At 43.0% G+C, this 23,483-nt stretch overlaps 4 protein-coding genes and 1 gene segment (V, D, J or C); 2 read left to right on the forward strand and 3 right to left on the reverse strand.

Moving 5' to 3' along the window:
- The first annotated feature begins 405 nt into the window (after positions 1-405).
- Positions 406-3,617, forward strand: LOC130188991 (G-protein coupled receptor family C group 5 member C-like). The gene is made up of 4 exons (XM_056407590.1): positions 406-540; positions 1,173-2,158; positions 2,559-2,662; positions 2,750-3,617. The coding sequence occupies exons 2-4, from the start codon at positions 1,180-1,182 to the stop codon at positions 2,822-2,824; spliced, it is 1,158 nt and encodes a 385-aa protein (XP_056263565.1). The 5' UTR covers positions 406-540; positions 1,173-1,179; the 3' UTR covers positions 2,825-3,617.
- A 2,149-nt stretch (positions 3,618-5,766) lies between these two features.
- ccdc137 (coiled-coil domain containing 137) lies at positions 5,767-8,983 on the reverse strand. The gene is made up of 6 exons (XM_056407709.1): positions 8,817-8,983; positions 8,340-8,476; positions 8,013-8,238; positions 7,460-7,542; positions 6,343-6,422; positions 5,767-6,247 (listed from the first exon to the last, which is right to left on the reverse strand). Exons 1-6 carry the CDS (start codon positions 8,885-8,887, stop codon positions 6,047-6,049), a joined length of 798 nt encoding a protein of 265 aa, XP_056263684.1. The 5' UTR covers positions 8,888-8,983; the 3' UTR covers positions 5,767-6,046.
- Positions 8,984-10,801: 1,818 nt separating this feature from the next.
- Positions 10,802-13,266, reverse strand: LOC130189064 (tetraspanin-10). Its single transcript, XM_056407708.1, has 3 exons — positions 13,141-13,266; positions 12,407-12,999; positions 10,802-12,323 (listed from the first exon to the last, which is right to left on the reverse strand). Exons 1-3 carry the CDS (start codon positions 13,228-13,230, stop codon positions 12,017-12,019), a joined length of 990 nt encoding a protein of 329 aa, XP_056263683.1. The 5' UTR covers positions 13,231-13,266; the 3' UTR covers positions 10,802-12,016.
- Positions 13,267-15,476: 2,210 nt separating this feature from the next.
- si:dkey-282h22.5 (uncharacterized protein LOC107988040 homolog) lies at positions 15,477-18,184 on the forward strand. 5 transcript variants are annotated; one of them, XM_056407710.1, is made up of 5 exons: positions 15,477-15,556; positions 15,776-15,842; positions 16,437-16,530; positions 16,690-16,819; positions 17,454-18,184. In XM_056407710.1, the coding sequence occupies exons 1-5, from the start codon at positions 15,504-15,506 to the stop codon at positions 17,704-17,706; spliced, it is 597 nt and encodes a 198-aa protein (XP_056263685.1). In that variant the 5' UTR covers positions 15,477-15,503; the 3' UTR covers positions 17,707-18,184. The 5 variants fall into 5 exon arrangements, with proteins under 5 accessions (XP_056263685.1, XP_056263686.1, XP_056263687.1 ...); XM_056407711.1 differs by having other exon boundaries at positions 16,693-16,819; XM_056407712.1 differs by lacking the exon at positions 15,477-15,556 and having other exon boundaries at positions 15,733-15,842; positions 16,433-16,530.
- LOC130188565 (immunoglobulin lambda constant 6-like) lies at positions 17,762-21,638 on the reverse strand. The segment is given in 3 exon segments: positions 17,762-19,599; positions 20,207-20,350; positions 21,602-21,638. Coding segments are annotated over 3 exon segments (386 nt in total).
- Positions 21,639-23,483: the final 1,845 nt, after the last annotated feature.

Here is a 23,483-nt window from a genome sequence, read left to right on the forward strand (position 1 = left end):
CAAGCAATAAAAGCCATTAATCACCATTGAAACTGATATCAAAGTGTCGACCAGGTCAGTGCACAGTATACACATGTTAATGTCTGGCTGCAGAGGAGAGTGGTCCCTTTGTTTGGATGTAAACTGCCTGAAACAAATAAATAGGCCGGAAGCTCTAATCTCTCAGAATATGCGAAGCTGCAAGGGAAGCTGGATGAAGCGAGCTGATTGAGTCGTGAGACAAAGTGTTACAGGCACAGAGTAACAACAACTCAGAGGACGCCTGGAGCTCCTCTGGATGCGACTGGCGGTGAGTTCATCATGACATGGTTCAGTGGGCAGATGGAGGACTGTCCCTGATTCCGCCCGGAGGAGAACAACAACAACAACCCGCGCGCCAATTAAGTGAACATTTGAAACGCTCAGCACTCGGTCCAACCATCGGTCCTGAGCCGGTTATTAATACCCGGGAAATATTCTAGACAAAGTTTGGGTTATCCGTACCGGAGTAAAATCTACCTGAATCACCTGTTGGAGCGGAGCTCTCCGTCATCAGCCCAGGTAAGAAGAACAGCTAATAGCTGCCCTAAGGTTATAACTTCACCATAATGCGTCTAGCCTGGGACTCAATGTGTATTTCTAACATCATTACAAGATCAATATTCGCCGATATGTACACTTTTGTATGATTAAATAATAATAATATTTTTTTTAAAGGTCCTGTTTTAGCTTCGTGAAACATAATAATTTTTGTTTTAATTTTTTTTAATCTGTAAGTGTATATTTGTGGATGCTAAATGAAGGAAATAGTATTACATTGACAGGGGAATGTTTATTGGAGGTATCGTGAATAACATTTTTCCTTTGAATTAAACTGTGTGGGTTATAGTATTATGTGTTGAAATCATATTATAATGATGCCTCTGTAAATGTATGTGTTGTAAGGCCAGACAGAGCTGTTCCACGTAGTAATTAAAGACAGTGGAGTCCATATGCTGTAAGTTTTGGATTCTCTACACTGAATTTAATTGATTTCTAATGGCAATTTTAGCTTATAACGATAGTACATTATGTGGATGGAACAGTTGGCTTACTGTGACACAGTCATAACACGGAAACCAGTCGTGTTTGTCTTTCCAGGCACATTTAATAATCTGCATTTTATTGTGGCTTCACTTTTTCAAAATCGACAGTGAAACCATGGAACCAACCAGTGCTCCGAAGGGATGTGGTTCCAGTGTCAGCTCCGTGTATTACAACCTGTGTGACCTGACCACACTGTGGGGGGTCGTGGTGGAGGCCGCTGCTGCTGCTGGCGTGGTGACTTCCTTTGTTCTGTTGGTCGCCCTCATGGCCAGCTTACCGTTTGTCACAGACAAGAGGAGAAAGGGTATGGTGGCCCTGCAGGCCGGCCTCCTGGTCTTCACGCTGGGACTCTTTGGACTCACCTTCGCCTTCATTGTGGGTCGGTACTCAACCAGCTGTGCTGCACGGAGGTTCCTCTTTGGAGTACTGTTCTCGGGCTGTCTTGCCTGCCTGCTGATGCACGGGTTGTGGCTCGCCCTGCTGCAGCGGAGGGGCCGGGGGCCCAGGAGCTGGATGTTATGCCTGGGAGCCCTGGGTCTGTGGATGGTCGAGGTGATCATCAACACTGAGTGGCTCATCATCACCAGGAGCCCACCCACAGGTGTCGTCACCTCCGACCCGTCCTGCCGCATTGCTAACGGGGACTTTGTGATGGCACTGATCTATGTGATGGTTCTGCTGCTCGCCGTGGTGGGGATGGCCGTGCCCTCACTGACGCATAAGCACAAGCAGTGGCGGCGAGATGGAGCCTTCATCCTGGTCTCGGGGCTCTTCACCGTGGCTATCTGGGTCGCTTGGATCGTCATGTACATCCATGGGAACAAAGTGGTCGGGAATCCCAGCTGGGACGACCCGACTCTGGCCATAGCCGTGGTGTCAAATGCCTGGGTGTTCCTCTTCCTCTACGCCATCCCAGAAATCTGCTTACTGACCCAAGAGGACCCAGACCAGGAGCAGCCAGTCGATGGAGATCATGTTTATCCCCCCAGGAGCCTGGTTTATGACAGCATCTGTAAGGTGGCAGAGCCGACGCCACCCCACCAGAACGTGGACATGGAGAATAAAGCCTTCACTATGGACGAGCCTCCAGCGGGTACAGCATGACACAGAGTGGTTTAACATCCACCTTACAATCAACCCAACGACGTTATGTCGAGCTCGGTGCTGAGTCCTCGGGATCGTACATCTAAATGAGTCAGCGCTCCAATTAAATGATGAATGGATGCACATATGCTTGGGGCATTCACCTTTTGTCAAAGTGCAAACAGTCATACAGAATATAGTGACGGGTGCTTTTAGAGTTTGACAAAATCCAACCTGTAGACATAGAAAATATTAAAACCCTTAACGAGTCATTTTGAGTAAATGAAAGATGTCTGAAAAGTGTGTTTAGGTTGTACATACCTCTTTCAATGTTGATCTTGTGTTAAGTTTAGATACAAAGTAATGGGAAACCATCACAATAAACACATTTTTTCCTTTTCTTCTACCAGTACCCACAAAACCAGTGTCCCCATACGGTGCCTATAATGGTCAGCTACGAAGTTGTGTGTACCAGCCCACTGAAATAGCCCTGATCGCCAAGGGTCTGACGAAGGTGACCGAGTTCAACATGTTTAACACCACGGAACATACCCTTCTGTCACACCTGCCGAAATAATCCCTCCTCTGTGCGTTTCTACAGATGGACCAGGACGCCATGCTGCCTCGAGGCCGAGGCCCCTCCACGCCTCGGTCAGCAGAGTCCTCGGCGCCTTAAGGACCGTCACAAGGCTCCGATATATCTCCACCGGGGGTTTGTTCTCCCCTCGGCATTTCTTGTATCAAATGTAACGTAGCCTCCTTTTTCCGTCCTGAGCAAGAAGCTTTACTTACTAACCAGTGTGGTGAACTATCTCCTCTGGCTGACCTTTCATCTTGTACTTCATTTCCTCTGATGTCCGTTCCCTGCTCGTCTGTTTTGTGTGGGCTGAGTGTCATTTAGAAAAGATTAGAAAAGACACGAACAATATCGGAGAAGGATGGCATGGAGGCTGTTGTGGCCTCAATGAGCTCTTCCATTGAACGTCCATTCTCACTTTAACAAGTGCCCTAAACCTTCTGACTGCCAACTCAAACCAGCGTTGTTGTCCTATAGCCTCACTCAAAAACACAATCAAGAGAAAGAGTGGTGTTTTCTGATTTGTCGATGGGAAAGTAAACACTTCACAGTTTAGGGAGCAACAATTGTTCCGTCACTGCTTTTTACGTTCCTAAAAATGGGAAAAATTTACACATGTTCATGTGATAACTGACTGACAGCAGGTTGATGGTGGAGAAACGAGACACGGACTAGGTGCACTGAGTTTGAACACGTTAGTTTTTATTCACAAACGCTTAAAGTTGTTGTTCACCAATATAATGCTTTTTCTTGTCACAATTTGACCGACTGTAATTTTCTTATCTGTTGTAAACTACTTTAAATCACATCATAATGTCAAAATAAAGAGACTACCTATAAAATACATTTCTTTTAGTGCATTGAATTGATCAAATAAATGTATTTAAAAGTGCACATTCTTAATTTACTAAACCTATAAGCGGTTACTTAAATACCTTTTGTCTGTTGGATCTTTAGATTGTAACAAGTGACAATTCTCAAGCGGGCAGCTGTTGAACATTGGAAGAGGAAATGTCTATTCAATAACTACTCATATCAGTTATTTACATATTCTGGCTTGATAAGCTTTATCAGCTCCGCCTGGGGCCCCGTGCAGTTTAGTAATCATACTACCGCGTCTGCACATACACAGCTGGACAAGGCATACGGCTATTCTAGTGGCCCCGAGCGATATTGTGGGAATGATACACCAGCCAAATACTAAAATCTGACCGTAATACAATGATGGTCAATCTCAGAAGTCTCTCTGCACGCACCTCTGTGAAGCTGCGTCAGCACCATCACAACATTATTGTGAAGGGACACATTAGCATGGACAACTGCTTTGGCTGACGACGAGTTCTTCCTTTTCTCGATGGGGAGAAGAACAATTATTAACATATCATTTGACACACACACACACACACACACACACACACACACACACACACACACACACACACACACACACACACACACACACACACACACACACACACACACACACACACACACACACACACACACACACACACACACACACACACACACACACACACACACACACACACACACACACACACACACATATACTTCACAAGCTTCCGAGTGAGCTGTGGCTGCCTAGCAGCTGGCTGAGTAAGCTCTCCCCCAATTACTGCCACCATCCTCTCCCGTCAGCCGACACCAGTACTGCTCCGAAAGGACATGGCTCACCAACTGAAAAAAATCTGGCCAATTAGCAATAAAGAACAGAAGACAAATGTTTGAGATTGTAACTCTGCAATGCCTTGTGCGTGCACCTTTTGATCCTGCACGCTTGTAGCCAAAACAACGTATGCAAAAGAGCTACACTAAAAAAAGCCCTTAGAAAAGCAGCGGTCTTGCCAAACCACCTCGTGGTAAACACACAGCAGGACAAATGTAAAGACAACAGCATTCAGTGGAATGTTTTCTGAGCGTTTCCAACGGCGTCTTACCTGTAACGTCACTCACATAACTCGAGATCAAATTTTTCCATTTTACATGACAGGTTACTGGATTTTACACTGGATTCTCACTCAGGGGTTACAGGTAAGGTGTCACTCTGCAGAGGAGAGTAAATAAAATCACACACAGACTTTAAAAAAAGAAAAGGTTTATTGAATGTTAATTCCTGATCAGTGACATGAGCTGAAAAAAAGACAATACACCAGCATCTTTCGCTGACAGGAAGCAACTGTAAATCCCTTGATAATACAGATAGCTGTCTCGTGCACATGGGCGGCGGGGGGGGGGGGGGATGACCAACAGTGTTTGAGCTCCGCTGAAGGGAGTCAGCGCTGCCAATCACAGGCAGCTGTCCCCACTTAATGCATTGCCTGGTCACTGTGACAACCCTCAGTGGACAAACAGACCAAACTAAAAACGCTGCTCAAACAGAAATGACTGAACCCACTGAGATCAGACAACCGGGCTCCAGTAGAAATAGGGGGAACCATCTGGTGTCCTTATTCAGTACCTCAATAGTGCAAACAAATTTAATATTGAGATTGAGGCTGCTTTCAAAGATGAAGTTGTTCAACAAACACATCTGATTTTCCCAGAGAATAATTCAGACAAAGGCCTTGTTCATGAGGGAAAACCTTTTCGCAGATTACAATTGTAAAAAGCTGTGCCAGGCGCCAATGGGAGCTCCTAATATAAGAAGGCTGATGTGATTTATTGATCTCGGGTACAAAGGGAGACATGGTTTGAAAGTATTATAATTCTAAAAAGGTATAAATTCACATTTATAAATAGGCTGGATTTTCCATCCAAAATACATGTTCACTTTAAAGTCGTTATATTCTGTAAAGCTCTCCAACAAACGCAAAACCAGCTTTGGAAGGCGGACTGCCATCTAGTGGGACCACAGCAAACAATTGAATGTTTATCTTTGCATCAACATGGCCTTTATTCATTTATTGTCTACCTGCCACATAACTAATGATGTCATAGTGGCTGCCTAAAGATGTAAATACAAAAAACAGTGTGAATACAACTGAACACTTGCGAGTGAACATCGGACACCATTACAGGGGTGAGAATTCAACAAAGTCACCAGTCTGGGTGTATTTATTTGGGGGTGATGGGTTTGACTTCTTATAAGACATATAAACAGGTGTCAACAAGGTGAACGTCATGTTCCATTTGGAGCTAAAGTTGCAGGTGAATGTTGATCACGGCTTACCTCGTACTGTGGGCAGAGGATGCAAATGTTTGCTTATTTCCCCGACGGCTACATTATGGTCAGCTCCAAAGTTACACAACACAAACAGTCTGTTGATGGCTATCTCACGATCTGTGTCCGTTTCCGAGACATCACTTGGGGTTCCTGAGTTTTTCTAGATTGGACGCCCTGGCCTCGTGCTGCTTCTGTTTCTCTTTCTTCAGTAGCCGGTAAGCCTCCACGACTCGCTTCCTCTCCTCCTCCATGATCCTCTGCCTGGCCATGGAGGGCGTGGTTGTGGAGACCACCGTGTGGCCCAGCAGAGAGTTGAGAAGCAGCTCCTTTGACACCTTCTGGATGATGTTCGGAGAGGAGAAAAACAACACCGGTGACCTCGTATTCAAGCATCAATATCACCGTCACGACGTTTGACATGTGAGCAAGTTACCTGAGATTTGATCGGCGCTTTCTTGGGTTTGGCACTCAAAAACGGTGGGGCCATAGCAACTTCACCAAAGGGAACGGTATCTACAAAACAAATATATCAGCATACAAACAAATGTTAGATCTCATTCTGGTTTGACAATAGTATCCATTTCTCTTACACAGTAAGGACAATACGTTTAATGTGATTAAAGCAGCATCAGTGGATGCTTTGGATATTTTAGAAGTCAAAAGATGTAATCGCAACACTTGCAAAGACGTTTAATTTTGTTAAAGTCCATCTACAAATCTAACAGACACAAAGCAACATTAGCTTTCATTTATAGTTCACCTGAGGAATCGAAGACCAATAATTCACTCTCCTCGTAGCTCTACCCTGGTCGACACAACGTTATTTGGTAAATATCTGGCACATTAACTAAATGCTCCAGCGAGCTGCTAATTTGACCTCTGCCCTTTGGCGCTGTGCAGTGTGTCGGTAGCAGACAGCGGGGTGGAAGATTGGTTAGAGCAGGATTGTGGGCGGGAACACAATAAGCTCAGAAGAGCCGAGCGCAACTTCAGATTTGGGTGATAATTGTTTGTAGGTGGCTCACTATCAACAACCCCCGAATACATGAAGTTATATGATCCATCATTTATATTGAAAAAAATACTGCACTTTCCCTAGAAATAATGAGCTAGTTGATTTCTTGATTTCAGACACATATTTAAGAAACCTAAAACAAAGGGCTGAACTATCTGAAAATATTATAGATTTAGCTCAGGTGGCTTGAATACATTTTGTTGCTGCCCGCGTGCCTCCTGGCGTCTACTGTAAGTATGGATACGCATCTCATAATTCCCCACTTCAAAAGACCTGAACTATCTCTTAAACAATAAATCCTTCTGCGGGAAGACTTTGGGATCATATATTTTCTGATAAACTTGAAAATTTCAAAGCCAGATGTCCCATTAGATTTGTGTGAAACACTCGGCGAGAAACACAGTGAAACCCCAGAGATGGAGCCTTCCTCTCAATGATCTTAAAAGCACCTCAAATCGGGCCGGTGCATGCTTGTACTGAATTATAGAGGACAGAGCCGCTCCCTCACAACCCTTCTAGAGGAAATGTCCCTTACCTATAAACCTCTCTTTCTCGATCTGGGCCACTTGTCTGTCCAACTTTTTCCGATGTAGCTTCTGTAATCTGCTTGCATCATACCTGTAGCAAAGAGAGCAAATATCAACATTAAATGATCAGCCAGAAATCATAATATAATGGACATGTTTGTGTTTTACTGTGATCCATTTATATGGTTCTTTACTGTTATAATTGTAACATAAGTGAATGTTGGGTTTTGTACCATTATTGTGTGTAATGTACTTATTAAAAATGTAAGTTCAATAAAAATGTATGTAGTATTGTCTTTAATTCACTTATACAGTAACAAGAATAGAAATGCAACTTTGTTGCTGAAATTAAACTTGTTAGTGTAACTGTAACTAAAGCTGATGAACTGTTTTCGTACATAAAACTACAACAGATGAACATTTTCATTGCACTTGTAACATGTTACCTACACATACAATTAAAAGCCTTAGCAAGAGGACCGCATATCACCGAGGTTGGCCAACCTTTCACGTCCCATCTTGACACACATAGCACACTTAACTGATTCCAAGTATACTCACTCCTTCTTTCTCTCAGACTTGCCCTTGTTTTTGGGACCGTCTTGTCCGTCTGCTTCCAGCTCAGGCCTTCTGTCGATTTGGTTCTTGGTGAGGAAGAGGACGTGCTGAGTCTCATTCTCCATGCGCTGCATATATGCCTTTACACTTTCTGCCTTTCCCCTCTTAAAATGTGGGACAGGTATGTCTCCACTCTTGAGATCATCTGGTTTCCCTTTGGGGGTGATGACTAAAGAGACAGAAACAAGATCCTCACTGATTATAAACATGGCATAACTAATCATTTAAAAAAAGTCATGTTGCACTTCTCCGTGCAGCTTCTCTGCTCACCTTCTTTTCGCTTTTTGGCCTTGAAGGATCCATTTTTCATTTTCTCTTTGTTTTTCATTATCTCTCGCAGCTTAAATGGGATGTGCTCGAGGTGATCTGGTTTGGCTTTACCATCTCTCTGTTGGAGCTTCTTATCACTGTGAAGACACAATCCGAATCACATACAAGAAAAGTGCTTTGGTGTGTTGGTAAATAAATAATCAAAACAATAAAGAATAAAATACAAATACAACACGTTTCAGTCCGGAGTATACATACAATAGAGTTCAGATAGTATTCAACTGTCAGGACAACGTGAGCCATTGAATGGCATACGTAATGCAAGTGACGCCGTGTCCTCACTGAGCGTTCACTCCCAGGATTACGTTGACAGGTTGAATCTCATCTCAAATATGAAGCTGCAGCTAAAAACAGCGTTAGCATTAGCTGGTTGAGCTAGCTCCATGTGTAACGTGTAAACGCGCTGCCTGACGTTACCTTGAATGTCGGCCGAACTTGCCCGCTTGTTTTCCGGACTCGTTGGTTTGGTTTTTCTTATTCTTCCCCATACCACTGCCCTTTATTTCAATGGATTACAAATGATATACGAAAATCCAGTAACGCATGTGACGCCGCGTGGATAACCTTTAACCTGTAAACCTCAACCAGCGACAGTGAGCGAGAGAGGAAGTACAGAGGTCTCACTCTGTATCTTTTTCCGAGTCGTTTACTCTGTTCCTCGGGCGGCGTTTTCTTTTAATTTACTCAATAGATGATCTTTGCTGGAACTATCATCCCGATTGGACTAGTATATAGTCTCGTGGAGATTAAATGGAAATAAAAATATCTTGACTAAACCCGGAAATATTCTGGTGTACAGATGATTGCTGTCTAATTTAAAGTTTGGAGGGGAAATATGGAGTAATTCATAGTTTCTCCAGTAGTCCAACCTTTGTCAGATTTGTGATTTATGGATTTTTTTGTAGACAATGAAAGTCTATTTTTAATTTACGAGCAAAGATAGTATCTAGAATATCCCTTTATTTAATTTCTATCAAAAATACCAACAATTATTCTAGAATAATTGCTGTTATTTCTATCCTCCACCACTAGATAGCATTGTTACTCCTGTTTGTTAACGAAATGATACAGAGACCCAGGTGTTGTGAAGCAGAAGCATCATTCAAGGGAAATACTAAGGTAAAGTATAAGGCATCCACATTTGACTTCACTACAGTACATGAGTAAATTAAATCACCTTGTTTCAGGAATTGAGATATTGTAATATTATTTTGATCATTAAACATAAATTAAAATATTTTTCAGATCAACCCACATTGAACATGCTGAGCTGTTTGCACTAGTTAGTTGCAGTTCATGTGACTAGTGGTATCCAGTATGCCATTGGTGATTCTGAAGTACTTGATGATCTCATCAAAAACTCACCTTTAGTAGCCATAAAGAATATTGGTAAACAAAATCAAATCCACAGGAAGGGAGAGTGTGTGTCCCTGCAGATGACCCATGTGAATGGAATAGATGACAGAGAGAAGCTACAGAAAATGAAGCAGGTGTGGTTATTTAGGGAGGTGTGAGGTGTCCCCCTCCCCTCCCCCACAGTGAGACACAATGCAATTCAATCTTAAAGACTGCTGATGAAAGGAGAATGCTTTCGCCGCTCGTGCTCTATGTTCTCAGGTGCATAATATTGCAGTATATTTGCAAATTGCTCCTGATGGACACATATCCCCATTATTATTCTACATTATTCTAAGAACATCTGCACTTGTCTCCCACTGTCATGAGTCGGTCCAGGTCAGCCTCAACAGCAGGACATCCCCGAAACTTCCTATCAGTCAGTCCCTTAATGAATATTGTTCTTTACACAACACAAACGAATTTGTGTGTCTGCACAAGTGAGGAGGACTCGGTAGTTTATTGGTTGGCATCCATAATTTTCTCAGAGTCTGAAGTGTACAAGAGGGCGTCCTTAAAATAACTCATCAAACAACAACAGCTCTGCATCTCTCAGACACTATCAACAGAGATGTTGAGCTGCTGAAGGAGACACATGTGGTTCTTTGGCCATATGTGATAGTAGTTGTGTTGTATTATTTATAAACATTTACTTCATATTGCATTCAGTACTTTGTCGATACATTTTAAAAACTGTATTTTTTCTCTAAATCAACAGTGAATCCTTCCCAGAAATATCTAGAATATCACATAGATCATTTAATGTCCTTGTAGTATTGTAAAGTTTCCTTTTAAAAATAATTTTAAGGACTTAGTTTGTACTCTAGGTTGAATGCACTTATTGTAAGTCGCTTTGGATAGAAGCGTCTGCAAAATGACATGTAATGGCAGACAATGTGAGAAATTAATGAGCTATTGTCAGGTTGGGACCACAAGCACATTTAGCATATCCTCACAGTGATCTGATTATGAAGCGGCTTTGTAGTTTGAGTGAAGTGTGGAGGGTACATCATGTGGGAGCCTTTATTGTCTGTACACAAGTCTATATTTATTCAAATAGGAAGTTCTGAAGATGTGTTTGCAATCACAACAGGATGATTCAGTTGTCTCGAGTGGTAAGCGGGAGCATCACATTTCCTGGAAGCCACCTCATTACGGAAAAGTTCACACAAACAACATTCCCACTGTTCCTTTAGCTCACTCTCGATTTGTTTTTTCAGCCATCACCGTAATCTGCCCATGGGAAGCATATCTAGAGCTACATGAACCGGCTCAGTGTCATCTGACTTTCTTGGCTTTGAATATCTTCCAAAGGGAACTGAAGTGGCAAATTCAGTAACTGGAATAACCATTACCAACCCATTTTTGAAACACCAATATTTGTATAGGGTAAATCACCAACTACAGAAGTGATGTGTAACAAAACATCTGCATATTGTGGATGCTGTTCTTTGCCTAAGTTGTTTTATACTGTTCCTTCAATCTTTTTACATAAGATTCTCAAACTGCCATTTGTATGTCTGATGCCGAGTGTGTCCTCGAGTCACTGCCTGAGGTTGCAGCGGGAGCTGTAACAAGAAGCGAGGTCACTCACTTCGAAGAAGGTGTTTCTGCACAACCATGTTTATTCAAACTCAGAATAAAGCTTCTGTTTTTAAAAACAGGTCCTCATTTTTCATTCTTTTCCTCTTTGCCAAATTGAACGTGCTATTCTGTCTTGTCACTCTGTTTGAAATATTACATAATCCCCACGATGATGGCTTATTTGTAACTTTAAGAAAAAGTAGCATGTGTGAACCACAATATAATTAGAACAGTAAAGGATTTGAAGGAATAGTTTGACATCTTTGCTTTAAAGATGTAAAGATCACACATGAACATGCTATATTTAGTTTGAGACCTGAAATACCTTCAATTATTTTCATCACATTTCTTTCTTAATGAACACATACATTTTCACCAGCTAAATAATGCACTTTGTACATTTTCACACTTTGTGCTGAAGTTTGCATCCATAAAAATAATTGATTTTGGGGATACAGAATGTTTACTACAAATGACCAACAAGGTGGAGATCCAAAAGCAGTTTGCACTCATTAAATATCGGAACACAATACTTCATACGGGGTTGTCTGGAATACCCTCCTTAGCCTGCTGCCCCTTTGACCCGGGTCTGGATAAGCAGAAGATGATGGATGGATGGATATATTCACCATCCCATGTTATACGTACACTTTATGCCACTGGATGCTCTCTAACAGTCGTGTGGTGATAAACAGAGTCACAATCTGGACCCCCAGTAGGACTATTCCAACTGTCCCGATCAGGCCCTCATGCTGCTCGATCCAGCGAGACATTCCCCCCAGACAGCCGCCCAGGAAGATCACACTCTGAGCACTAAACTCGTCCAGCAGCTGGGCTCCCAAACCACACTGAGAGTTCCACACGGTTCCGTTCTCCAGAGGATCCACACAGCATGTCGCGGGGACGCCGCAGGCCAGCACTCCTGGAGCCGAGCAGTTGTAATATCTGAGGAAAGGAACAAATGTTACGGCATTTGTGATGAACTATTCAAAATAAATACATCCAAGTATAGTCACCTTGCTACTCACATGTTGAGCTCCCAGTCCCGGTAGTTATCTGCCCCGCAGCACTGCAGATTGGACTGAATCTCGTCCGTTATGAACCTCAGATCGAGATCGTCCTGGTAGCGCACCATGGCAGCTAACATCCCTGACCGCAGGTAGCCTCCAACCTGAACTTGAAGACTGTAGGCCACAATGGCGGTCAGCACCTGGGCTATGATGAGGGCCAGCACCGCAGCGGAGAACAGCTTCAGCAAAGTGCTGTTCTCTCTTAAGGCGCCCACACAGCCTGACAGGCAGAGCATGGTCAGCACGAAGCCCAGAGTCAAAAACACCAGCATTGGGTCGGTGCCGATGCTGCCGATCTTCTCCTGAGCAAACGACCGTTTGCTGATGAGGCCCCACATCCCCAAAATAAGAACCATCAGGCCCAGAACTGTGAACACCAGATTGGAAATGATCAGGAGGTATTTTAGGATATAGTCCATAAACGAATATATGTAGTGGGGTTGGATGCCAGCGGATACAGGGCTGTTGTCCTGGCCCTTGTTTGGCCCTGCTTCGTGACTTTCAGTGGTGACATCAACAAGCTCCTCGACGCCCTCTTTAGTGGAGCTTACCTTTGGACACACAGGAATGCAACTTAATACCACGGTTTGGAGAAATAATGTCACCCCAAGCACTTACATACACAGAGAGGTAGTCAATGTTCTGAAATAAACTTAACGGAACAAAGCAGAAGGACAACAGTGACCCCTTACCTTCGGTATGAGCGGACTGGACTCATTCTGCGCGGCGTCCCTTCTCGACCACGGCGAAAGAATCCCCTTTATCGTGAAATATCTCCTCATGTCGGGGGGCGATTCTCCCTGTGCTCTTTAGCTGGTCGGAATGACTCAAGCTCAAGTGGAGCACAGGGGCAGCATTGACTAGTGTGAACAGGGGAGCATGTGAGCTGAGGGGGGGGGGGGGGGGGGACCTTACAGTGTTGAGCCTCTGGCTGCTGTGAGCAGCGGGATTTCATCATCATGTGAGAGTCACAGTGAGGGGATTAGACATTATCAAAGCATGTGGGAGAGTCTATCTCACACACGCACACACACACACACACACACACACACACACACACACACACACACACACACACACACACACACACACACACACACACACACACACACACACACACACACACACACACACACACACACACACACACACACACACACAGTGTCTGACCAGAACAAGTAACTTCTGGTTTGAAGTTTACTTACATAAACCACTGAGATGTCAAGGTGGAATTGGAATATAAAGTGGATAGCTAAAAAGAATATGGCATGGGCCTCTCAGGCCATAGCTGTATCAAATAATAAAATAAACAACAACAATAATATATATATTTATTGTTGACAAAGATTCTGCATGTACATTATTGTATGACATGGTTGCACAATGAAATGTAGATTGTAGTCCCCATTTGCTACATAAGAAAAAAAACATTATAATGCCACCGAAAGTAGTCCCAACAAACGGCAACATTTTCTTCTAAATGTCAAATAAAAACTACAGTGAGCAGATTTTTTTAGGAAATGACTGAGCCTTAATTCAAAATGATATTTTATATATATATGAGCAACACTATTTTATCGAAGAATGATTATAAGAAAGACAGTAAAAGCAAAATATATATAATTGTATTTAGTTACCTTCAATAATAACAACAAAAAACATAACCTTCCGCATTTTCAATGCGAAGGTAACAAGTTATTAAAGATCAAGATAACCCGCTAATCTTTACCACCAACATATCTGCATGGTATTTAGGTAGAGATCCAATGAAACAAACTAAAACATTTTATTTCTGTGTTTGCAGGATCTATAAAGACTGTTGAATGGCAGAGGGGGGAGGGGTGTGTGGCTTCACTGAGCTGGTAACAAACAAAAAGGATCTCCGGTCCAACTTCAATTCAATTCAGTTTATTTTAAATAGCCCAATATCACAAATTAGCATCAGAGGGATAGCAATAGATGTCATGTCTGCCTCCCAGACTGAAGGTGGAAGCTGGTTCCATAAAAGAGGAGCTTGATAACTGAAGGCTCTGGCTCCCATCCTACTTTTTAAGACTCTAGGCACCACAAGTAGCCCCACATTTAGTGAGCGCAGCTCTCTAGTGGGGCAATATGCTGCTACGAGCACCTTAAGATGATGGTGCATCATCAATCAAGGCTTTGTAGTTGAGTAGAATAATTTAAAATGTGATTCTTGATTTTACAGGAAGCCAGTGCAGAGCAGCTAATACAAGAGCAATGCGATCTAATTTCTTAGAGACAATCTGGCAGGGGCCAAGGGAAAGAATAGGAGTATCTACAAGGGGGGAAACCACAGGTGTAGGGCATGAGCAAACAGGGAGGCAGAGGAGTGGCTGAGGGCAGGTGAAGGGAATTAACCAATCAAGGAGACACAGGAGTGGCTGAGGGCAGGTGAAGGGAATTAACCAATCAAGGAGACACAGGAGTGGCTGAGGGCAGGTGAAGGGAATTAACCAATCAGGGAGACAGAGGAGTGACTGAGGGCAGGTGAATGGAATTAACCAATCAAGGAGACATAGGAGTGGCTGAGGGCAGGTGAAGGGAATTAACCAATCAAGGAGACATAGGAGTGGCTGAGGGCAGGTGAAGGGAATTAACAATCAACAGACAATGGGGGGACAGACACAGAACTAACAGGGTTTAACAGAGATAGGGGTTCCCCCAGCTTAGTGGTGAGGGAATCTTTTGGTGCACTGTAAAACATGCAATAGTTAAATCTTATTCAGTCTATTTCAGACAATGATTAACACCAAACATTTATTTTCAGCTTCATCGTGTGTGTGTGTGTGCGTCTGGGTTTTGAGCATCCCTTAAAGTCTGTCTGACTGTGTTGTAGCCCAGATGTTGAGCAGATTGTATTACAGTCGGCATTAAGAATGCCGAGCTGTAGCCAGACTGCTACATCAAACACCTCCTCTGGATTAGAGCCCATAAAGAGTGCAGTTGTCCCCACTGACAGCAGCTAAAAGACATCTGGGGGGTAGAGGGAGGACTACCAAGACCTCCCGTTCAGGGTTATTGATCAATGTAGAAGATGCACAAGTCTGCGAGACACATCCGAAACTGGATTGGGAAACATTTGCGTGTGTATGTGTTTTAGGAGCTTTTTGCTTTGAGTAAAACGTTATGTGTAGCCACAGCTGTGTGTGTGTGTGTCTGTGTGTGTGTGTGTGTGTGTGTGCATCCGTGTTCACTGCATCACTGAAGTGGGTGGGAGCAGGTGGGGGAATGGCTCTGGGAGATGAGAGAGGCAGTTACAAGAGAGTGCTGACCAGGTCATGATTTCTCAGTGTGTCTCTGTTGAAGGATCGTACCACAGAGTGTGCTCTGCTGCTGTGACCGGGACAGAACCGTGGCACTGCTTCACAGAAAGGTATCGTAAAACCCAAAGAACAGTAAATCTAAGTTAAGGAAGAATCGAGTGGAAGACATTCAGAATATAGAGACAAAACAAAAGATAAATAGTTTGCGGTTCAGCTAAATATAAGTACAATTTTAACTTTTTTGACCAGGTTTTATTAGTGAAGGTGTCTTAATCCTGCGGGCTTACTTACCAAATTGTCCTTGCATCTCTTTCCTGGAAGAAGTACTCACATTGTTTGATATAGAAATACCCCATCAAGTAAAAGTCCTGTATATATTGTAGTAGTATAGGGACACTACTCAAAATATAAAAAATAATAGATATACAGTATGTAAAAAAGCATGTATTGTTATAGTTATTCTCTTTGGAACCAATTATAAATGCTGAGTGTGCTATAATGTGCCTGAGATATTATTTTAATTGAATTGAATTTCTGTATATAAAAAGTGACTAATAATGACAAAGGGTAAAATAAATATTTCAGATTTGTGAATTAGTAAGTACTTGAGCAAATGTATTTAGTTTCTTTCCATAACTTATTTACTGTATACTTGTTTCTCAGCAGCACCCATCTCATATCTCTGTTTTTGTTTGGCAAGGAAGATGATGATGAAGGGGATTGTGGTCCTGCTATGCATGATCCTAACATGCGTAGCTCAGAAGTGGAACCAGGGAAGCTCACGTCGGGACCCTAAAGGTCAGGGACAATTTGTCATCGCTCTCAATGTTCCACATGTTACCATCTGTAAATGATTCACAAAAGCTTTCATTATTTTGGAAGAACTTGAGCGAATATTTTGTCTGGAGTTCAGAGTGAATACTTGGCTTCATTTCTTCTATAAAACTCTGTCTCCAGCAGGTCACGCCAACGGAAAGACTTGTTCCAATTTGACCCAGGTGCTGGACAACTGGAAATATGCCATTCTAACCCAAGTGAAAGAACTGCTGATCAATGACCATGTGTCTGTCCTCCCAGAATACAACAGGTGGGTCACACTGGATTCTGAATGCAAATTCCAGTGATTGTAGACGCAGAGACAAGGACAAGAAGGAAAAAAAACAAGTCCAAATGTTGAGTAAGAGCGAGAATAATACCAGTCAGTGACATTATTGAGCACATTGTTCCTCGGAGTCGTACAACATTAAGAATTATGTAACTTTGCTCTGCACATGACCACAGACCTGTCAGAGCCAGTAACTTCATCCATTATAGCTCAGGTTCACACAAGGCCAGCTTTTGATGACATCACTACGGACACTGTGCCAACAGAAAAGGGGAAAACACAGGCAGTGTTTCTGGCAGATGTTAGTGAAGTCGTTGACCCTTTCCTTTGTAGAATAGCCTCTGGAACGTGACACCAACAGCTAGTTAATGAGCATGCATTACTTTTGTTATTTCTGTCTGATTCCTGATGTTTCCTGCAGATGATGTGGCTGTTTCTACTTAACAGAATGTCACGTCGTGACTTTCATGTTCACAATGTCATTGTGCCAATATTGCGCATACACAATGTTCCTATTTCCGATGTGAGATTATGAAACACTACACTGACTGGTCATTCAAAGAATCAAATATCTGACTCATTTGTTCTTTTCCCAAATGTCCCTGCATGTGTTCAGGATCCGGCCTCTGTCAGAGGCCTTGGGAGACCTCTACATGCAGTTTAACACTCTAAAAGTCGAGCTGGGGAAGCTCACCTCCAAGTTAGACTCTGTGGAGGGTTTTGTGGACGACCTCAAGGACGGCAGGTTCGCTCGGCCTCAGCGGCCCCCCAGCGTTGGTCTGAGGTTTCCACTGCGAGCTCAGATGAGGACTCCTGACAGGGGGATGATCAAGGGGCCACCACTGAGAAGACGGTCACAGATACCTTAGACCCAACAGTGCTGACGTATAAACCAAGAGTTAATGTTTATATATTTTTAAATGATTATTTTGTATCGTTTTATTGAGGAGTAAAATGTGTGAATAAGTCACGTGCTCATGCATTTTGTCGAAAAGATGATTTTTAAATCTCCAAAAAAATCTTGAAAAAGTCCCTTTTAACCACAAGGTGGCAGCTTAAATCAATATCTCCACTGTCAGCATGCTGCTCTCTGTGTGTTGATAGCTGGACATTAAGTATCATAATGGCTGAAATGGTAGTCTAGTGTTTTGATTTAATATATATATATACATACACACACATGTGTTTATATACATGTGTGTATGTATATATATATATGTGTGTGTACGTATATACTGTATATATATATATATATACACACACACATTAATTAACTTTGTGTGAGCATTTTTCATGTTGGAGTTACTTACCCAAATGATGATTAAAAACAGATGAGTTTCAAGCTGATCGACATCTAATACTTTGTAAATGAACTGCATTGGGCATTTTTCAACCATGGTAGGACAAAGTGCTTTTCTTTTTGCTCCTCATTCACACACACATTCCAATTGTGGCCCAACAATTGGGAACAAATTGCTCGGAGATTAAAGGAGAGCGATGTGCACAGAGGGAGCCGGAGTCGGACCGCCTGCTGCCAGCTGCCCATACTTTCAATGAAATACAACATTTTTCATTTTATATTCTTTTACAATACATATACTGTCAAATTGCTTCATGAAAGTATATCTGTATCCAGATTAGCCTGTTATAGTAAAAATAATAAAAGTATAATAACAAATTTAAAAATAGACAGCATGAGCAATATTAAAGAAAAGCGTATTACATTATGATGGATTTTGGAGAACAAAACAATTCCTTCATCATTTTCTTGTTCCTCTTCACCACAACCAAAACAATTAAATAGGCTGTTTTGAAAACATTGTATCAACATTCATTCGTTCAACACTTCCAAATATTGTTTATTTGGGACAGCTGCAAAATTCACTCAATACAATACACACTGAAAGTTCACGTATAAGTAGGTAACCAACCATCATGACAAAGTGACAATAACAATGTATAACAATGCTGGTGACGTGTTTGTCATTAAACCCGATTACTATTTAAAAAATCTGGATTGCAATCGTAAGGATGTTAGATAAATTAGATAAGATTGGCAAATGAAACCACGTTTTCATCCGTCATCAGTGAAGCATCACCTTCTCTCCTCCTCCCTTCCTTCCTAGGATGCACCTGCAGGCCTCCTCTACTTATGTATAGCTGCATGTAAATGCAGAGGTCGAGTGTCAGCTCTTTGTAAAATAAGAGGGAACTGTCTGTGACACTGAAGTTTTAATAATGAATGATTTGTCAATAACACTCAGTTTATCTCTTATTGTGAATGGTGCCCCTCCATGCAGAGCAAACATGATATCCTGCAATAAATTGTTTTTCTTTATGCTTAAAAAGGTGTAAGCTAAATGATATAATGAAAATAATGAAAAACCTTTGTCAATAAATCCCATCCATAAGAAACTGAAAATAAAAATAACACCTCCACTTGACCATGACGACATGTATTACAAGCATGCTGAAACATTTTCTAAAAAGTAAAGCGTGTGATGAATAAACAGCACAAAGAGTAAAGCAGCAGGTGTTAAATGGTCATACTGCTCCTCTACAGTTGGTCAGTGGGACAGTCGAACTTCCTGATGTTTTTCTCTGAAGTCTGGTCGCCCAAAGACACTTTACATGTGTAAACCGTATCCACGTTCCAGTCGGCCGTCTGGAGGTCCAGATAGCTGCTGATGTGGAAAGTCTGGTCCGGTTGTTAAACAGCGGTGCTAATAGAGACCCCACTGCTCACTGGACTCCCTCCAGCTCTGGTGAGAAAGGCAAGGCAGCCCTCTACCACTCAGCAGCTGAGAGAATTTAAAGTTCCCCCAGAGGATCCTTCCCAGTCTTTCTACTCTGGAGCTGAGGGAACACCTGAAGCACAGCACAGCCTGGTTTGGCAACTGCTCGCTCAGGGAAGGGAAGGCTCTGCAGAGAGTGTGGTCGCGGCTGGCGCACTATTGGACACTCCCCCACCCTGGGACTTGTGTACAGGAGGTGCAGAGAGAGCCAGAGCCGGCAGGATCAAGGATCCTCCACACCCACAAACACAACAGACTGTTTCAGGCTGCGGTCGCCAGGCGCCCTGCCCGAACAGAGACGAAGAGAAACAGAGAGAGGAGGATCATTTCTCAGGCCAGGCCACCAGGATCCAACAACCTGACCCCCACCCCACCCCCTGCCACCACACACCACACACACACACACACACACACACACACACACACACACTTTTTGTAAATATTGTGTTGTTTTTGTTTGTGTGTTTGTTTGTTGCCTTTGCCTGCACTGATTTGCATTTTGCACATTTCCCTTCACCTCACCACCATGTGTGTATGTGACAAATAAAACATCTTGAATCTTGAATCTTGAAACAAACAGGTCACATCTGCAAAAGGCACCGACTGACTGGACAGACAGGCCAGATGGGCTTTGTTGGACTGGAGCTCAGCCCGGGATGGAGGGAGACGGTCAGGACTGGAGGAGGGAGGCTGGAGTCTGAAACACACCAAAGGCAGGCTTAAAATAGCTGGACAGTAAAAGATAGTCTGTTAGTTTAGTTCACAAGATAAAAGTCAAAATGAACAAATAAAGCATTTAGAAAAAAGAAACATTGAGAAACAGTCACCGTAAGACATGAGCAGAGTACACATGCAATAAACTGAGTATATCAGTCACTGACTTGAGAATACGATGGCCTGTTCTATTTGACATTCATGTTGAAAACTATTTCAAATGGTCTTTGTCTGTGTCTTAAAACATGTTATCAAATTTATAATACAACCTCTTCAGTTGTTTTGAGAAATTACTGTAAATCATAGCTGACTTTGGCGAAGTCTATCTAACCATCAAAGGAAATATATATTTTCAAAAACCGACCAATGCAGAGGAGCGAGAGAGAGAGAGAGAAAGAGAGAGAGTTGAAACATGAGCCCGGACTTCTGCTGAAATCTAGGGTCTATTCTTTTTTCATGTCTATGTGTGGGTGTGCGTTTGTGCACCGTGTCTTTTTTTTAATAAAGATTTAAAAATCATTAAGATTTCCCTCGTTGCCTTTCTAATAGTAATCCAGTGCTGCTCTCTAGTGTGCATTCAAAATAATAACAACACCTAACTTCCCTTATTTTAATATCCCTCAATAGTGAGGTAGGGAATACACAAGCGAGAGATGAGGCGGAGGGATTTGAGGTTTTAATGTAATGTACCAAATGCAACGCTCAACGTGACTGCATCTGTATGAACATTATTCATGCCCGAAGAATACAAACAAACCGCAACATCTGGATCTTTGGAGTCAGTTTAAATGAATATAGTTAGCACACATCTAATGAACATCAGCATGATTGAAGGGAATATCAGAAAAGCAACATTCTCTTGCACTCACACGTGCACACTTTATGGATATAGCCTAAACATACACACACATTACACATGTCAAATCACAGCGTTGGAGTAATTTGCTTTTTGATCACCTTCTACATGTTCACCTCTCACACCCAGGGCTGCATCCAGGTATACATCCACTCTATTGTTTCATGTGACTGCCTTTCCTCACCTGTCCACTAGTCCCCCTGATCAGTTCTCCCGCTTCTGCTGGTCACCTGACCGCCAGCTCTACTTTCCTCCGCAGGTGACACCCAGCATCTCTCCTCCAGTTGCCCTCCCACTGATTCTCGATCAGGTTCTTTGAGATAACACTTACACCTCTGCTCTCTACTTGTTTCTCAAGGCATGATGTCCCTGCGAGAGAACATTAGGGGATCAGCAGACTCTTCAACTGCGCTCCAGGGTCGCAGAAGCCCACCATGCTGTCCCACAACCGGCTGCTTGTGGGCCACTCTAAACCTCTTTGGACGAAACCAGTCGGATGTCAGGCTAAAGGAGCTATGACGATGTTTGAGTGGCCCCGATTGACATTCAAACACAAGTTAAACACGCGACACGCACGCGCGCCCGCTCACTAGCAGGATTCCTCTGGAAATGGCTGCGTCAAGTGTGACAGAGACAACCGTTGCACGACGTCCTGTATTGTTTCAAAATAAAAGTCAGACCGTCTGCTTTTACGTAAATTACGTTTATTGTGAAGGCTATAAACGGAACAGAGCGTGCATACTTTATGTCGCTCGACACTGGTGCAAGATGTCGCTCATTCTTTCTGGACCGAAGCTGAATCCCAAATGCGCATCGCTGACCCACGCATCTTTTTTTGAAGAGGAACCAGCTGCGCTCCCCCAAAACGGCCTGTGACATGTAGCACGAGGAGCAACCAGAGGTTTATTCTGGAAGGAACACAAATGGGAAATCGTCATATGTTTGGAGCAGTCAAGATTTGTCGGTGTATATGACATTGGTGTAAATAACGCGTGACCGAGTAGGTAGCTACACTAAAGCTGTGCAGAATAGCAGTCAAATGGAGGGGATCTTATTGTGACAAGCAAGTAAACCAACAGATGTGAAATGACTGTCAACATCTGTCTCCAAATCACTTCGAGCTAAAGGTGGAGCAAGATTTTTTTTGGGGTGCTCTCTGTGAGGTGTGATGGAATACAATGCTGCGCATTACCGCTCCGACAGCTTACTTGAATCTCTGAGTCAGGAATTTATTCTTGACCTTTTTGTTTGTGCGTGTGCATGTGTGTGTATGTGTGTGTGTGTGTGTTTAGGCTTTTGCTGCTTCTGCAACGCATCGGGGAGGATGGTCTTTGCCCTACTTGTGATTGTCATGTCTTCGGCGTTTTTCAATCCCAGTTTCGCCTTCAGCTCCCACTTTGATACAGGTAAGGGTCAAACTGATGAATGCTGCTTGAATGAGGGCGTTTAGCCATTTGCTGCAGACCTTCTGGTGTTCTATGTTTCTTCATCAAGCTGAGTGATCTCTGAATCTGGTGTTTTTATGCAAGGCCATGCACTGTGTGTTGGTGCTATATATATAGTGTTTTTTAGTCAGATGCATCATTGCCATAACATCATCATCATCATTACAGTGAGTCTAAACATCCTAATACTAGCTCAGGTATGGATGATTAACATCCAATCAGTCTCTTTTCTTACAGCTTGGTTACAAGAGGGTTAAATGTTGTGGCTGTGTAGATTCTGCATACATAGTCCTGCACTTGCGTCCCTGCAGCGGAGTGTGTACTGTGTGCTATCTATGGCCGTGGTGCACAATGTTACAGAGGTGAAGTGCTGATGGAGGCGTATGGCTGTACAGCTTGAGGTTGCGGTTCTTTTGCGGTTTAAATGCAGCGTTAAATCATCCTTCGGGTGTCTGGGTGATGGGAAGGAGAACCCAGGTGCTGCTGCAGTGCTTTGCGACCACCGAGCAGGAAGTCATGGCTGTCCTGTGTGAGGGCTTGAATTAGAGCAGATTAAATAACTGTGTGCAAGTGTAAACAGGACTGAGAGAGTCCCTGAACTGAGCCCAGTGTGCTGGGCATACAGATGACGGTGAGTCCAGGGGCGCTTAAGTTTTAAGCTCTTATCTGTCCTCCCCAAAGCACACACTCTCAGTGATCCCTCTTGGTCCAATTATTCCAACCACATCTATCTTCTTATGATTCCACAGTTCTCCTTCTTTGCACTTTTGCTCTTCTCTGTTTCCCCCCAGAACGTGACACTAAAAGGGGCTTCCATTTAAATTAAAGAAGATTAT

Source organism: Pseudoliparis swirei, chromosome 23, assembly GCF_029220125.1.
Source record: "Pseudoliparis swirei isolate HS2019 ecotype Mariana Trench chromosome 23, NWPU_hadal_v1, whole genome shotgun sequence".
Lineage (NCBI taxonomy): Eukaryota > Metazoa > Chordata > Actinopteri > Perciformes > Liparidae > Pseudoliparis > Pseudoliparis swirei.